This window comes from Euprymna scolopes, chromosome 10, assembly GCF_053919585.1.
Source record: "Euprymna scolopes isolate OS-2025 chromosome 10, ASM5391958v1, whole genome shotgun sequence".
In the NCBI taxonomy this organism is placed as follows: Eukaryota; Metazoa; Mollusca; class Cephalopoda; order Sepiida; family Sepiolidae; genus Euprymna; species Euprymna scolopes.
The window spans coordinates 31,538,081-31,555,521 of NC_136491.1; the positions used below are offsets into that span (position 1 = coordinate 31,538,081).

A 17,441-nucleotide genomic window follows, 5' to 3' on the forward strand; every position below is an offset into this window, starting at 1 on the left:
TCTGTTCTCATGACTATCTTCCCAGGCGTTACCTCCTAGTTTAGAGGTGTAATTTAGTATATGTTCACTTATCATGAGGCCATGTTCTTAAGCTATATTTCTTTTAGGCTTGGGTTATGGTAGAATGTCTGTTTGTTACAACACCATTTTCCCAGGAAGTACCTCCTTTTATTTGATGGGAAAGTAGTACAGTATTTGTTCTGTGGTCATGATACCATCCTCTCTTCTTGGTTTGGTTTGGTTGTTTTGTTTTATGACATATCAACCCTTTTCGGGTTATTTCTTGGCGAATCCAGTTATTTTGGAAACAGTTTTTATGCTTCAAGTTCTTTATATCTTCAAACATTTATTTGTAGAGTTTGGTTGTTTTACAACATTTTGGTTATTTAATGCCGAATTCAATTATTTTGGAAATAGTATTCATGTTACATCCCGTTATTTTGTAGAAGGTTTTTATTCTTGAAGCTCTTTGTATATTTAATTGCTAGTTTGTAGTGTTTGGTTTGGTTGGTTATAATGGATTTAATTGTTTTTGTTTCCTGCCCTGCAGAACATGAGTTTTGCAATGGAAGAGGGGAAAAGGATTACAGTATTAATGTTTGGTACATTTAAGTTAGGAAACCAGTCAGAAAGTCGAGGAGATAGAAAGAGAAAGGGGAAATGGGAAGAAGGAAAAAGGGAAAAAATGTGTTTTTGTTTTGGTTTTGCAGAACATAATTAAGTTTTGCAAAAGGAAGTAGAAAAACAAATAGCTTCAATGTTAGGTGCATTTCGTCTCAGGATTGGTTGGTTGGTTGTTTTTGTTTTACGGCATATCAACCCTTTTCAGGTTATTTAATGCCGAATCCAAAGATTTTGAAGAAAAAATTTTTTTAATAGAATATATTTGTTGTTTTCACGTCGGTTTCTATTTAACCCATAGTTGGGGCCCTAACAGGTACTACCACTCCGGGTCAGAGTGGACCTGGGAGCAATGGTAATTAAAGGGTGGCTCCACACTCCCCAAAGCCCACAAGCTGGGTCCTCACCACTGGATATAGTTTAAGGTCATATCCAGGACCCCCATTGAGGGACTTTTACCCTCTGCAGGGGGGCAGTCGGCGTATTCTAATGCCCCACCGACAGGGCCTCGTCTCAGGAAGCCTATATCTTCAGATAGCCTGATCTGGTAGCATCAGCTTCTTGAGGTGGTTGGGAGCCGGATAGCGGGATTTTAGAAAAATATGACATACCCCAGCAATCAATACAGATTTGTTTGAAGTAGCCGAGTGTTCTTGACTATTGTAATTGAGTAGTACAATCAAGTAAGACGTGGTAATGAACGGCTGTCTGCGGTCGTAACCGATAATATCTTTAAGTGTTAGTGTAGTATTATGTCTGCAAGGCAGGGCAATACAATTGTTATTGCAAATAAATATTCAATAGGAAATCAATTATCTGTTGTCACATTGGAATATTTAGTCACAAATTTTTACTCAGGCAAATAAAATAAACTTACAAATAATAAAATAAATTTAGAAATTTTTAAGTAGATTGGAATTTGGTTAAGTAAACAAAGATTTAGCTTCTGTGAATGACGTTGGTCTGCTTTGCTGATGGTGATACACAGGGTCAGAGGAGTTGGAACTAACTAGTTGAAGAGAATGGATGGGGAAGTCCATGAAAGCATTCCAGTGGACAGACAAGAAAAAAAATGTAGGGATACAATGTGCCAACTCCAATCAAGAAAAAGGATCATCCATAAAAACGAATAAAGGCCATATAAAAATATAACTCATTGTTATGGGTTTCCTTTGGAGGGAATAGCCTTCGATTACAGGACTTCATGAAAAAAAAAAAGAAAAAAAAAAAAGAAAAAAAAAGCGCTGAGCAAAAGAACCATACAAGATAAGTCTACTTTGTCTGGTGTGACAAGTGGACAAGGATATTTAAGTTATGTCCAAAAATTCAGTACTCAAAGTTAAGACACTGGAAGTAGACTTGATTTACCCAAATATGGAATTGAAGTTACTAAGCATTAAACGAAAAACGAAACCATATGGAACCACTTCTTGTTTTATCATGAAGCAAAAATAAATAAATTTTTATTTTTTTACATTTCTATAAATATTTTTTTTAATATTTTAAAATATATTCATATGGAAATTTATTTCAAAAAAGTAATTTAAACTTTCATAGTTTACATTTCTACAAATAATTTTCTAAATATTTAAAATATATTCATATAGAAATGATTTAAAATTTTCACAAATTTTATCATAAATAATCTATAAATATAAAAGCGAAAATGTATGTATGTGTGTATGTGTGTTCGCTTTTTCTGTATGTCTTCACAACTTTTAAAACTTTTTATATCACATATAAATCGTAATATCTCACAGTTAACAATGAAGCTCGCCTATCTATTTAATTTGCTCGATTTCGGGAAGATAAATATTCAACATTTGTCGCTCGCCGCATGTGGGTTAGTGTTCTTCCTATAACATCTTAGGAAAATAAAAATCCCGCAGTCAAACTTGACCTCATTAACTCATTAAAACGGGCACCTGCCAAATCCAAGTAATTAAATAAATTCAAACGTGTTTCCGTTAGCATATCGCGGTGGGGCAATCATTAACGTCGCACTTTTTTTTTTTTTCACACTTTAATTTACAACTTTGCCTCAACGGTTCGGGTTAGATCCTAATACTTACTTTTTTTTTTTTTTTAATCCCTCCACCCCTGAAGTTTCCACACACACCTCCAAACACCCGGGCAACGCCGGGTACCCCTCGCTAGTACTTTCATAAATCAGAGTCCATTTTCTGTAGGCTGTTTTTGAACCCAGTCAACGACGGGTACTTTTGCTAGTCTATCATAAAACAGGGTAGCTGCCCTCAATTGAATTACAAAACTGAAACATTTTTTATAACACAAGAAGTGTTAATAAAAAAAAACTTTCGTACATTATGACAAAATTCTGTGAGAAAACTTGTAAAAGACATAAATATATTATTTCAAAAAGGCACCATTTAAAGAAATGTAAATAAAAATTCTCATTAGATTTTGTTTGTGATAACACAAGTGTCAAAATTCTTTTAGAAATGTAAAAAAATGAAAGTTTTTTTTGTTTTTTTTAATTGTTTCATGATAGTACAAAAAGTGTTAAAACTAAAATAGTTTTTTTTTCAAATAAATTGTTTCCATATGGTTTCGGATTTCGTTTCATGTTTAGTGATTTCCGTTCCATATTTAAGTAAACAGAGTCCATTTCTAGCATCTTAACTTTGCGTATGGAATTTTTGGACAGAACCGATATTTCGTTTATGAATTTTTGAGATGAGGATTGGTTATTCGTATTATTTGGATCCATTGAACTACTGTTTTCGAGTGTGATTTTCACAATGTTCTGGTCGATGTAATCTCTGACCTTCTTCAGGTGTATTTGTCAAACTCGAGAATGTTTTTGTCGAACTCGGGAATTTGGACAGAATTTCCAGCGGAACCCTTTATTTACTTCACGAGGGTAGCATGCTCTTGTTCCATCAGCCATGACTGGATAGAGGTTCTAAGTAATTTGCAATTGTATTTTTCGGTTGCCCATACTGAGGATTGAACCTTCAACCCTCAGGAAAATATTACTTTTTACAATTGATTCTTCCAAGTACTCTAACCACTGCGCCACAGGTTCTTGCCAAGTAATTAAAGGATTTCGCTCGAAATTGTCTAAATTCCTGAGTTCGACAAGATACACCTGAAGAAGGTCGGAAGTTACATCAACCGAAACGTTGTGAAAATCAGATGAAAATAGTAGTCCGATGAATCCAAATAATACGAATAACCGACATTTGTCTCGTTACTAAAGAGCCGTATCTAAAATGTATTGTTTCGATTTGTGAACAGTGTAATTGAATATGTATATACACTCGCTTCCCTAAGCATGAAGATTACATGTTATTTAGATGAACCCTTTATATACACACAAGCATATAACATATTCATTTAGATTATTGATATAGCACATACGTTTATTAAACACTAGAGAGACATAAACTCATGCGTACAAGAAAAGAAGAACATTATAACTACTCGATGATACACAGACGATCAAGAATATGTTTACATTGGACTTGAAGATGACCAAATTGTAGTCACCTTACATTCATTAACCCTTATCCTCAAATGGCCTTCAGGCCTTGATAAATGGTGACTTCCAAGTAAAAAAAAAAGGGGGGAAGCACCATATGCACACGATTTAAAACATCATAAAATATACTGACCGGAAGCTTCGAGAGCATCATTAAGGCGTTCGGTGACTTTGTCGACAACAGTTTCCATTGAGCCCTGGCCTCGCTGCAGGATCTCCTCCACCAACAGCTCTGCAGCATCGCCATATAATGTTTTGGCAGTATAAATGAAGTAGGGAAAACGCACCCGGCACAGGATGACCTCCATGTTGATGCTGTATTCAACATGACCCTTTTTGTGAGGACTGAACTTCACTATATTTTGGTAGATGAGAGAAGCCAAAATCTTCTTTACCTATGAAAAAAAAAGAAAAAAGAAAAAAGAATCATTACATAATAATGGCAAGATGTCAAAAGTATTCATATATGTATCAACGTCCATACGTGCAGACATACCCATTTTTTTTTTTTTTTTTTTTTTTTTTACAAGGGGGTGACCACTTATCAAGGCTTAAAGGCCATTCAAGGATAAAGGTTAATGAATGTAAGGTGGTAGCTAAGTAATTGTTAATGGTGTATTTGGATTATTTAAGGGGACGACTCAACAGGAACTTGTTTACACTGGACTTGAAGGTTACCATGTTGTAAGCAGCTGGGAAGCAGTCCAATGAAACAGCGTTCCACATGCGGGTAGTTCTAGGAAAGCAGCTTTGTTCATGGAATCTACATTTAGATTTAGGCACAGACAGAGCGTACAGAAAATTGTTGATAATGATTGTAGCTAGTCGAGTGCTTTTTTGTGAAAGTTTGGTATATAGTCACATATATATATACCACATGCATACACTGTCATATTGACAAAAAAAAAATAAATAACATGAAAAATAATTTTAAAAACTTTTAAACAATTCTTATTTTAAATTAATTTTTTTATATAATTTAGAATGACAAATAATTTAAACAACTTTTAAACACCTTTTATTTTCAAGTAAAATTTTTTTTTAATTTAAAATAACAACTAGTTCATGCATACGATGCAGCAAAGGACTCCGCCGAATTTATTTGTGCCTATTCGCTCTCTCCACATAAATTCATAAAGATACGAATTAAACGGATTCACCAAAGACCCGTCGGTTCGTTCCGTTTCACTCGATTTTGGTTTTTGATCGCAGGGTCAAGGCTGTTATTTGTTCTATTTATTTTATCGTATCACCCACAAACCCTATTTAGTGAAATTACCCAAAAACAATATTACATACTTAATTGTCATATTGGAAATAGTAATATATAAAAAAATTATGAAAATTAATCCAGTAAAACGACTGCTATTGTGTTTTTAGTTTTAAAAAAAAAAGGTAAATTTTTACGACGTGCCCCAGCATATTATAAACATCCCAATCTCCCCATGTTAAGAATGGCTTTCGGAATAAACACCCTCCCCAACCTCTAAAGCCATTCTTAACACGGGGAGGTTGGGGGGTTTATTCCGAAAACTGTTCTTAACATGTGGTGGTTGGGTAGCAGTGTCAGATGTCGCCATTAAAAATGAGTGATAAAAATTGGAATAATTAGACTCACTATCTTTCGAAGCTTATAACTACTTGAAAAATGTAATTTCAACTGTAATTTTTTTTCAATACAAGAAGCAAAGATCAAATTTTAAAATAATAAAAGGTTTAATAGAAAAAATATGCAATATTATTTTTAAATCGGTTTTCTTTAAAAAGATTTCAAGAAATTCAACGAATTTTAACTTACTCCGAATATAAAAATATATATAAATTCCAAAAATTCACTTACCTATAAAAAATAATAATCAATCAATCAATAATAATTTTTAAGAATTTGTCCATATTTATATTTTATATTCCATGTACTTTTTAAATAAAAAGAATTTTCAACGCAAGAATTCAAAAAGACTGCAATTTTAAATTGTAATATCAGATGTTTGCACGGAGTTGTCTCTCTTTCTTCCAGTTGAAAAATACTAAGGCTTAAAGGCGCACTGGCGCATGAAAAAAGTTAATTTATTTTTAGTTATCTTATCTCCCCTTTGAATTTCTGGCATGTGTTTGCTGTCAACAACCAAGTTAAGTTAGTCAGTTATGGGTCACCGTATTTGAAAATGATCACATTTCACTCATCAGTTGAATAAGTAAGTTTACTTTTAAACACAAACCCAGTGACAAATTTTCCATTTTTTTATTTCTTAAAGAATTACATAAGTTTTTGATTCAAAATATTTTATTTCTCCTTTATGCAATCAATTTTTTTTTAAATAAAAAAAAACAAAAAACATTGAATGAAATAGAAAAAATTGATGTAGGTACCCAATTTTTACTGGACAATATTTTCAAAATATGAGGTTTCACTGAAAAAAAAAAAGAAAAAAAATCAACCTGGTTTTTTTTAAAAAAGGTTTTAAACTTTTGACTTAAATAAATTTGCACATAACTATTCTTTTATTTTCGTTTTAAATTAGATTATTTTATTTATCTTCAATTTGTGATATATAAACCTTAGGTGAGAAAAGTAATTATTTTCATTTTAATAGACATTTCAAAATAGGAGGGAGGTGAATTAAAGAAAAAAACGTTTGTCTAGAATATTATATTCGGTTTATTGGAAAGAGCATAAAATTTCATATTAAACCTGAAAATATTTTAAAAATTGAACCAATAGAAAAATTTTAATAGATTTTAAAATTGAAAAAAATTTAACTCATAAAAGTTCAATTCATTACATAGAAAAAATGGCTGCATGAGCGCGCGCAGGCACTTTGTAAACACTTTTTAAAAAAATATATAAAATAATATTTCTATTATTTTTTAAAAAAACTTTAATAGTTTACTTTAGAAGTATATTCCATAAAGAAATTAAACAACCCACTTAAGAAATTACGAGTTTTGTATATTTTATTCGCAGTTTTGTGCTAAGGGTGTCAAAAATTCCCCCAAAATTCTGACACATCTAGTGGTTGGGTAGGTGTGTCAGAATTTTTTTGGAATTTTTGACACCCCTAACACAAAACTACGAATAAAATATAAAAAAAACTCGTAATTTCTCTTTTTAAAGTGTGTTGTTTATTTTCTTTATGGAATATACTTCCAAAATAAACTATTAAAGTTGTTTAAAAAATAATAGAAATATTATTTTTTATTTTTTTAAAAGACCGTGTTTACAAAGTGCCTGCATGCGTTCATGCAGCCATTTTTTCAACGTAATGAAATCAATTGAATTTTACGAGTTAAATTTTTTTCAATTTTTTCACTTTAAAAATCTATCAAAATTTTTCTATTGGTTCAATTTTTATGATATTTTCAGGTCCAATGTGAAATTTTATGGTCTTTCCAATAAACTAAATATAATATCCTAGACAAGCGTTTTTTTTTTTAATCCACCCCCCATTTTGAAATGTCTATTAAACTGAAAATAATTAATTTTCTCACCTCAAATTTATATATCACAAATTGAAGATAAAAGATCAATAAATAAAATAAGCTAATTTAAAACAAAAAAGAATAGTTATTTGCATATTTACCTGTAAAGTCAAAAGTTTTAAACCATTTTTTTTGAACCACGTTGATTTGTTTTTGTTTTTTTAAGTGAAACCTTATAATCTTGTTATATTGTCCAGAAAATTTTTTACAATTATGACAATTTTTTCTATTTCATTCGATGTTTTTTTTCTAGATATTAAAAAAAAAAAATTCACTCCATAAAGAAGAAATAAAATATATTAAATCAAAAACTAATGTATTTCTTTGATAGAAGAAGAAAAAAAAATCGACAATTCATTGAGTGATTTGCGTTTAATCAGCAAAAACTGATGAGTGAAATGTGATCATTTTTTACGTACGGTAACCCACATCGACCAACTTTATTGACTTCAAATATCTAATTAATTACAAAGGGAGATAAATTAAAGGTTTGTTTCTTCATATAGTTACTATCGAGATTACTTTTGACATGTATTTGGTCTAATGTGTTGTTTTTACATTTTAGAAATAATTATTTATGTCCCTTTGACGCCGCCGTATTTGACAACTTGAAAAATAGAAGAAACACCGCTTTGGCTAATGGCGGCTAACGAGTTGCGAAAATGCAGTTTTCTGGGACCCTTGCTTTAAAAACTCCTTTTATTTAAAAAAATACATGGAATATAACATATAAATATGGACAATTCTTATAAATGAAGAATGGAAGCACACATTGCTTAGTATTTTTTATAGGTAAGTGATTTTTTGGCAATTATATATATTTATTAGATTTGGATTAAGTTAAAATTTGTTGATTTTCGTGAAATATTTTTTGGAGAAAACTGATGGAAAAAAATATTGTATTTTTTTTCGATTAAACCTTTCATTATTTTAAAATTTAGTCTTTGCTCATTTTATTGAAAAAAAATTAGGGTTTGAAATGACATTTTCATATTGTTAAAAGCTTCGAAACAGAGAGAGTCTAAAATAAATAATCAAATGTTTATTCACTAGTTTGTAATGGCGACTTCTGCCACTGCTAATGATTGGGGGTGTTTATACGCAGGTCGTAAAAAACTACCAAAAAAAAAAAAAAAAAAAGGAAAAAGTCCATCGCTATATCGTACATAAGTTCGAGGCCATTACGATTTAATCTAAAATATGTTTCGAGTTATGTTCCCTGCGTGTGAACTCTTCATCGTCTACTTTATAACATCCAAGAAAAATGAAATTTTACCCAATTTTCCGTAAAAATTACTTTTCACTATAAATAACTTTTTACGCGATGAATTTTCATAATTTTGGGATGTATTCCAATTTTCGACGTGACAATTAAGTACCTAATATTATTTTTGCTTAAAACGAGATATTAAAAAAACAAATCGACCTGTCGAGTGTCGACTCTATCTCAACAAGCGCCGAAATGAGGCCTCAATAATTTAAAACAGACTTAAAATAAACAAAATTATTTTGTAACATTTGGATTATTCGGACTATTGTTCTGTTCTCATCTTGGATGTTATTCTCACAACGTTTCGGCCGATGTTACCTTTATGGCGTAACGGATAAAGTGATAGGTTATAATCTAGCAGTATCAGAATTTTTGTAGGAATTTTTGACACCCCTAACACGAAACTGCGAATACAATATAAAAATCTCGTAATTTCTCTGTTAAAAGTGGGTTATTTATTTTCTTTATGGATTATACTTCCAAAATAAACTATTACAGTTGTTTTAAAAGTAATAAAAATATTTTTATTTTTTTTTTAAAACAGTAATGAATTTTCCGAACTCAATATTTTTCAATTTTTAAACTCAATATTTTTAAATTTTTAAATTTTAAAAATCTATCAAAATTTTTCTATTGATTCTATTTTTACGATATTTTCAGGGTCAATGTGAAATTTTATGTTCTTTCCAATAAACCGAATATAATATTTTAGACAAACGTTTTTTTTAAATTCACGCCCCCCCATTTTCACGCCCCCCCATTTTGAAATGTCTATTAAAAAGTAAATAATTAATTTATGTTTAATAGGTTTATATATCACAAATTGAAGAGAAAAGGTCAATAAATAATATATTCAAATTTAAAACAAAAAAAAAAAATCAGTTTTTTAGAAATTTACCTGTAAAGTCCGAAGTTTAAAACCTTATTTTATAAGAACACATTTTTTCTTTTTGTCTTTTTTTTTTTTTTTTTAATGAAACCTTGGTCCTTGCTCCTTTAATTGAAAAAAAAATTAGGGCTTGAATTACATTTTTCGAGGAGTTATAAGCTTAGAAAGATAGGGGGTCGAATAATTTACGCCTCTCATTTTGAAATGTCTATTAAAAAGTAAATAATTAATTTATGTTTAATAGGTTTATATATCACAAATTGAAGAGAAAAGGTCAATAAATAATATATTCAAATTTAAAACAAAAAAAAAAATCAGTTTTTTAGAAATTTACCTGTAAAGTCCGAAGTTTAAAACCTTTTTAAAAAAAAAAAACACATTGTTTTGTTTTGTTTTTTTTTTTAAATAAAACCTTGGTCCTTACTCCTTTAATTGAAAAAAAAAAATTAGGGCTTGAATTACATTTTTCGAGGAGTTATAAGCTTGGAAAGATGGGGTGGAATTATTCACTATTTTCACGAAATTTCTGACACTGCTAGTTATAATCAGTCCTAAGTGACAGTCGGTAATTATGGCCGGGTAGATCAACACAAAACCTACGCTAAAAACTTATTTTCTAGGGGTTTTCGGGTGTGCTGAAAACGAATATCGCATTTAAAATTACTTGACAGTGTTCTGGAGGTTAGATGTTCAAGCCTCACTACTGTCGATACCAAGAATAGAATTACTTACGATTTCTATGGCTGATGGGACGAGAGCAAGCTACTTCCTTGGATTAAATAAAAGGCTTCTGTAGTACTGTCTGTACTGTACATATTACCGAGTTTGCCTAGTAGCACTTGAAGAAGGTTACATCGGGCGAAACGTTGTGAGAATAGAATGAAAACACTAGTCCCTGAGTGGCTTCCGGGCCTTGATAAGTGGTGACCACTGTGTAAAAAAAAAATAAAATAAAAATAATAATCCGAATTATCAATCCTCATCTAAAAAATTGCGATAAACAAAGTTACCTGTTCGGCTTTAAATCCACTATAAAAAGTAAGCAGTTTCAACGGACATGGACCGGCTTCTAATAAAATGGTGCATATTTTTTCCGCGATTTCAGCAAAATTTTCCCGAATTATCAATTTACAAAGATTAACTCTGCTTTTCGACATAATGGTTATAAATCAAGATTCAGATTCACATGTGGTCTAGGTTCGTGCAAAACAAAAACCGGTGAACAGTTAAAACGTGTCCCTAATTAAAAGTTAGTACTAGGAAAGGGGAATAATTTACTGTTTTATTTGGGAGTTAACCAAAAACTAAAAAACATTCTTTAAGATGCCAATTATGATGATAAAGAGGAGGAAAAGGGGGAGGATGATAATTTTGGAAGCAAAAATAAATAAATAAAATCTAAAAGGCTAAATAAAAATAAAATCTAAAAAGCTAAATAATTAAAAAAGAAAAAAAAAACACTAGCAAAATCACGGCGTGAGTTTATTGTGAAAAAAAAATCTATGAAGGCATTAATTTAAAAAAAAAATTTTTTTTTAAATATTATTATATGAGGAATCATTTCGAGATAAAATCTATTTTTTTCCTCTACACCATCCAGATGTGGCAGCAGTACTCCATCTTTGGACGTACTTGGCTCTTATATAGATAGAGAATTGCATCATTAGTGAGATATCTTCTGGAGCAGTAGAAGGATCCCACCATTTTCCCAGCGACCTTGGCCACAGACTTGATGTATGTGTTCCATTTAAGATCAGGTGTAAAGGTCAAACCCAGGAGCTTATCAAAACCTGGGGCCTCCCCTATTTTGTATTGAGAAATACACATTTTAAATATGTAAACATTTCAGTTATCCAAAATGGCCATGGTGCTGCCACTCACACACACGTTCGCTCGCAAATAAATGAACGTTCATTGATTTTAATTTTCCCGCGCATTTGCACAAAAGTAAGTTCTTCTAGCAACGGTATAATTTCAAATACGCTCACGCGTTTTTCTCACAACGACAAAAGCAAAATGGACATATTTTGGGCGACGAATATATCATGTGACAATATCGACCAATGAGAAATTTTAGAAGATTGTTTTTTAACGCTTTCACAAACCAAATATCAGCAGCAATCTTGTGCTGGAATCCGATTAAAAAAGTATTTAAACGCAACAAACATTCTTTCTCTTTTTTCGCTCCAACTTGACACGAGAACATGTCTCTTATTTTCATCTCATCATTGTGTTCAAATCTGTCGAAACCATAATTACACACGCCATGCAGGCATCAAAAAACCACACTTATGCACACACGCACCCATTCCGTACATTTTCTATAAGGATTACTAATAACAGACTACTTTCCTCATGGGACTTTCGAAAAGGCGAACTTCACCAGTTAAAATAAAACCTTGAAATAAGAACATTATTTTCACAAAGGACTTTCACCTTCCAATCTCATTTTTTAACGAAGGACTTTCATCTAACATGACCTTTTAATCTTAGTAATTCCACAAAGGATTTTCACCTAATTTGAATATCCTAACCTCAAGAACTCTTATCGATTGGACTTTACTTGTTCATCTTGTTATTTTGTTGAAAAATAAATGCAGTGCATTTTAAATGAGAAGGAGGTTTTTATTGGGTTTTATTCCCTTTTTTTATTATTATTTTGTTTTGGGGCAGAGGAATTTAATTTCTCTTCAATTTTTTTTTCCTCTATACCATCCATTCAGGCCACATTGGATAACTTTACTGAATAATGGGAAAACATTGAATTTCAAGTAAAACAAATGGTACCTTTCTAATTGTTAGGTCTGAAATAGTAACACATCCAAAAATTACGAAAAACAATACTATAGAATATTAATTATTCATGTAAAAGGACATTTGTAAAATCTAGCGATTTGGTTTCAAAGTCTATCGATTTGAATTGGAGAGTTATCAGGGGGGGGGTTAATTAAGTTTCTACTTAAGTTAATTAAGTTTCCAGTTTCTCAGAAATCTTGTTTTTTTTTGTTTGGTTGTTTATGTTATTCCGCCGGTTATTGACACAGCTGAGCTGGAGCTCCACTGCACCCAGGCTCTCCACTTCATACAGAGGTCCAGTCCAGTAGACGATTGAGGTTGGAACGAGTGTAGCCTGGTGTTGGTGGCTGGTCAGGTATCCTTTCCAACCAGATGTTCAGGTGTTTCTTGAAAGTGTTGGAGGATGCTCCTTATATTCCTTATTGTGGCTGGAATACAGTTGAATGTTCTTGTACCACTGTAGGTGAAGCTGTGGTGGATGAAGGACTTGATCCTCTGTGTAGTCCCAGGTGTGGTTTTTATATAGTGCAACCTCCCTCACTGCTAGTGGCTTATTTCTACTATTGTTGTGTTTGGAACTCTTCCTTTCAAGATTTTCCATATGTAGATGATAATATATCGTCCTCTTTGGCGTTGTAGTGAATAAAGTTGTAGCTCCTTCAGCGTCTCCCAGTAATTCATTTGGTCTACACCATATATTTTGCTAATGAATGTTCTCTGGGGTGCTTCTATTTTGCAGATTTCTGTTACGTTTTGTGGAGACCACAGCTGACAGCAGTATTCTAGTCTTGGGAAGACAAGGGATTTCTCTAGGATGAGCATGCACTCACTCTTCATACTCCTGAAAGTTCTCAGTATCCATCCTATTTGCTGTCTTGCGACCGCTGTGGTGTGGCCAATATGTTGTGTGACGGTGGCATCTTTGCTCATATGAGCCCCTAGTTCCGTCACTACTTCCTTTGATGTGATTTCTTGTGGTAGCGCCAGTATCCAGATGTTTCCTTGATGGTCCGTCTTGTAGTAGTTCAAATATATTTCCATTTAGAGCCATATTGTTGTCATTAGTTTATTTTATGATTTTGTTGAGATTTTCTCGTAAAAGCTTCTTTTTTTTTTTTTACATAGCGGTCACCACTTATCAAGGCCCGGAAGCCTCTCAGGGATAAGGGTTATTGCAAGTACAGTACATTAGTGTGGGGATTTGATGAAGTGTTTACTTAAGGGGGCGGTTCATTAGGAATTTGTTAACGTTGGACTTGAACATATCCAAGTTGTAGTCAGGTGGGAAGCAGGCAGACGGAACAGAGTTCCACAGGCGTGCAGTTCTAAGAAAGAAGCTTTGTTCATGGAATCCACGTTTTGATTTAGGCACAGATAAAGAGTGGGGGAAATTTTTCACAGTGGATTCAGCTAGACGGATGTTTTTTGTGAAAGATTGGCGAGGGGGGACCAGAGATTGGAGTTCAGACGAGCACCTGCCATGGAAATAACGATAAAACAAGGATAGGCTCGCAACGTCTCTTCTGTGGGAGAGAGGTTACAGGGTAGAGAAAAGGGCATCCCCCACTAAGCCACAAAATCTATTTTGTACTCTGTCAAGGCAGGATAGGCTAATTTTAGCAGCTCCTACCCAGATATGGCAGCAGTATTCCATCCTTGGACGTACTTGGCTTTTATATAGATAGAGAATTGCATCAGTAGTTAGATATCTTCTGGAGCGGTAGAAGGATCCCACCATCTTTCCAGCGACCTTGGCAACAGACTTGATGTACGTGTTCCATTTCAGATCTGGAGTAAAGGACAAACCCAGAAGCTTGTCAATACACGGGGCTTCTCCTAGACGAGAGCCATCCATTTCAATTGATGCCAGATGGGGATCAGAGCGTTGATGATGTAAAGATAGGTGCTGGGTTTTAGATGCATTAAAGGTAACCAGCCACGTCTTCCCCCACTTAACCACGCGCTCGAGATCAGAGGAGAGAGAGCTTTTTCATGATTCATGTTTCGTCAGCAAAAGATGTTGCCATGGTATGTTCCAGGTTTCTATCTATGTCAGTAACCATTATAAGAAACAATAGAGGACATAATACTCAACATTGTGGTATGCCGTTGATGACCTTAGTTGCCTTTGATAAGTTCCCGCAAATGGTTACTTTTGTGTACTGTCTGAGAGGAAGCTGTGTATCCACGTCCCATGTCTTCCACTAATTCTGAGTGAGCAAATTTTATGCGGGACTATTTTTGTTGTGATGTCTATGAAGGTTTCTTCTGTACTGTTAGGGGGTCTATAGACGACAGTGCTCGTCTGAACTCCAATCTCTGATCCCCCCTCGCCAATCTTTCACAAAAACACTCGTCTAGCTGAAACCACTGTCAATAATTTTCCCCACTCTTTATCTGTGCCTAAATCAAAACGTAGATTCCATGAACAAAGCTTCTTTCTTAGAACTGCATGTCTGAGGAACTCTTTTTCCGTTTGCCTGTTTCCCACCGACTACAACTTTGATGTCTTCAAGTCCAACATAAACAAATTCCTGATAAACCGCCCCCTTAAGTAATCCAATTTATCAAATCTCCATTACTAATGATTACTACGATATTATCCCATTGATTACTGTACACGCAATAAACCCTATCCTTAAGTGGCCTCCAGGCCTCGATAAATGGTGACTCCCATGTAAAAAAAAAAAAAAGGAAAAAGAAAAAACATGGCTTCTGTTTTCTCTGTCTGTTCTGAAGATGGTGAAGTTATGCATGCTTATTTCTGCATCTAGAATGTCCTTGTTTAAATGTGCCTCAGTGAGGGCAAGAAATATTGTATTTCTTTTGGAGAAATAATTTCGACAAGTTGTGAAACAGTTAAAGTTCTTCTTTTTTAATTTTTTTATTCTGGGTTTCTTGAAATCCATATGATCCCCAGTTTCTTCTGACATGCTAAACAACTCTTTCCCCAAAGAATGCTCTTTGGACTCTTTGAATTCTCATTCTTCACCAATCCTTCATTTTTATTGTCTTAAAATGTTGTTGAATAAAATTGATTTTTGCATGGATTTTAGTTAAAAATGAAGACAACGAAAGGAAGTATCATTTTAACATTTTAATAAACAACTTTATTTGTTATCTTCATTAGTGGCTTTAGTAGAAGAGAGAAATGGGTTATTAGGTTGAAGTGTTCTAGTGTAAAGAGAGATTTAATATCAGGCCATCTGGTTGAAGGAGAGAATAGTTCAGTTCCATTTACACATGTTTATGGCTAGTAGTCGTTGAGATGGAGGAAGCCGGTTACCGGAGAAAGAAAGGGGCAAGATATTGTGGGAACATGATGAGAATTAGCAGCGAACCGGATGTTAACGTATCCACCATGAGAGACAAAATGAAAAATCGTCTTTTGCACATGGCTCCACGCATTGCTTCTGCTTGGAAAGAAAAAAATAAGATAACCACAAAATAGTTATCGACCAATGGCAGAGCTCCGCGCCTAAAATAAATACCTCAAATATCACAGTCACTGGGAGCCGGTTTGCCACTATAAAACAAGAGATTTTAGGGAACCAGGAGATAGGAGGAAAAAGAAGATGAAGACGCCGGGCTGCTAGCTGCTAATGAAAGAAGTCACCCACTTTCCAGTTACAAGCCAGGACATGCATCTCCGACAGCAGGATGACCAGCCTACCCCTACCACATCCATCGTCCAAAAGATAAGTTACATTTACGAACCTTCATTCTTTGTCAATTCATACATACCTACAAACGTTTTACGAACATTCATTCTTTGTTAAATCGTACATACCTGCAAACATTCTACGAACATTTCACCGTAATACAAACAGTCAAATATCTCCATCGGACAATCCATTCTTTGTTAAATCACATTCCATCCTACGAACACTTTGCCTTTTCTAATACAAACTGTTAGTAGTAAATAAAATCGGTTCTCAACCTTCAATATTCGTCTGTCTTTAATTATATGAAGTCAGAATCTACATATTTCCAACGTTGTTCATTTCATGTATTCTTTGTTGTGACCTCTATGGCATCCTTCCTACCCCTAATCCTTTCATAAAAAAACTGAAGCCATAGTATTCAGTGTGTTTGCGTGTTGTCGTGGGTGCGTGTGAGTTGTGTCACCGAGAGCAGTTCTTTAGCACAATAAATAAAGTTTGTGTGGGTACCGCACGTGGAAATAAATGTGAGTTGGAAGAGAGCTATAGCTACCTTGTTATACTCATGTTCTGCCTGGATCAGGATGAAAGAGGGTTGAGAGTTTCAGATTTCACCTTTTATATACTCTGTCACATGATAGAAGACTGGCTTTTGATTTTGGATTTCAAATCTCAAGTCGTGAGAAGTAGCTCCTGCCTGTGATTGTAGCAAGTGTCGGCTGCTACAGATAAACATTTGTTATTCATTCATTTGATAATGCGCTATCTACTGCAAATATCAAATATTCTAATTTTTTAGTGTAAAATTCACCACAGTCAATCCTGAAGGTCATGAAAGGTCAAACATAATGTCAACAAAGTCATTTCACATGGAAGTGAGCCACGAATAAAGATGTTCACTGTAAAATTTTCTAAAATGTATAAAGTTTTCAAAACAACATTGTGTTTACATTTCTTCTGAATACTATAACTCCGCAAATATGGAACTTAAAAGGCATACACATATCTATCTAACATAAAATTGTCTTGGCCAATTTTCAAAGTTAGGCCCAAATAGCATTTAAACTGACAAATCAAACTTTGATTCCGACTAGCCAAATTTTATTTGTTATTGTAGTATCTTATTATTGGCAATATAATAAGATACTTATCTACAATTTATTTAAAAAAAATATTTAGTCCAGCTAAGACGAATGTTTATATGAAACATTGTTAGAT

General features: G+C 33.3%; 1 protein-coding gene across 2 annotated transcripts in view; it reads right to left on the reverse strand.

Moving 5' to 3' along the window:
• The window catches only part of LOC145285910 (DNA-directed RNA polymerase III subunit RPC3-like), a 61,163-nt gene extending 50,154 nt beyond the window's left edge, over positions 1-11,009 (reverse strand). Inside the window, exons 1-2 of one of the 2 annotated variants that reach the window (XM_080134389.1) lie at positions 10,776-11,009; positions 4,260-4,521 (exon numbers count right to left, since the gene is read on the reverse strand). In XM_080134389.1, the coding sequence (XP_079990515.1) occupies positions 4,260-4,521; positions 10,776-10,922 (409 nt within the window). In that variant the 5' untranslated portion in view covers positions 10,923-11,009. Of the gene's footprint in view, positions 1-4,259; positions 4,522-10,497; positions 10,624-10,775 lie in introns of those variants that run through there. The other variant, XM_080134390.1, reaches the window with a different exon arrangement.
• Between the last annotated feature and the right edge of the window lie 6,432 nt (positions 11,010-17,441).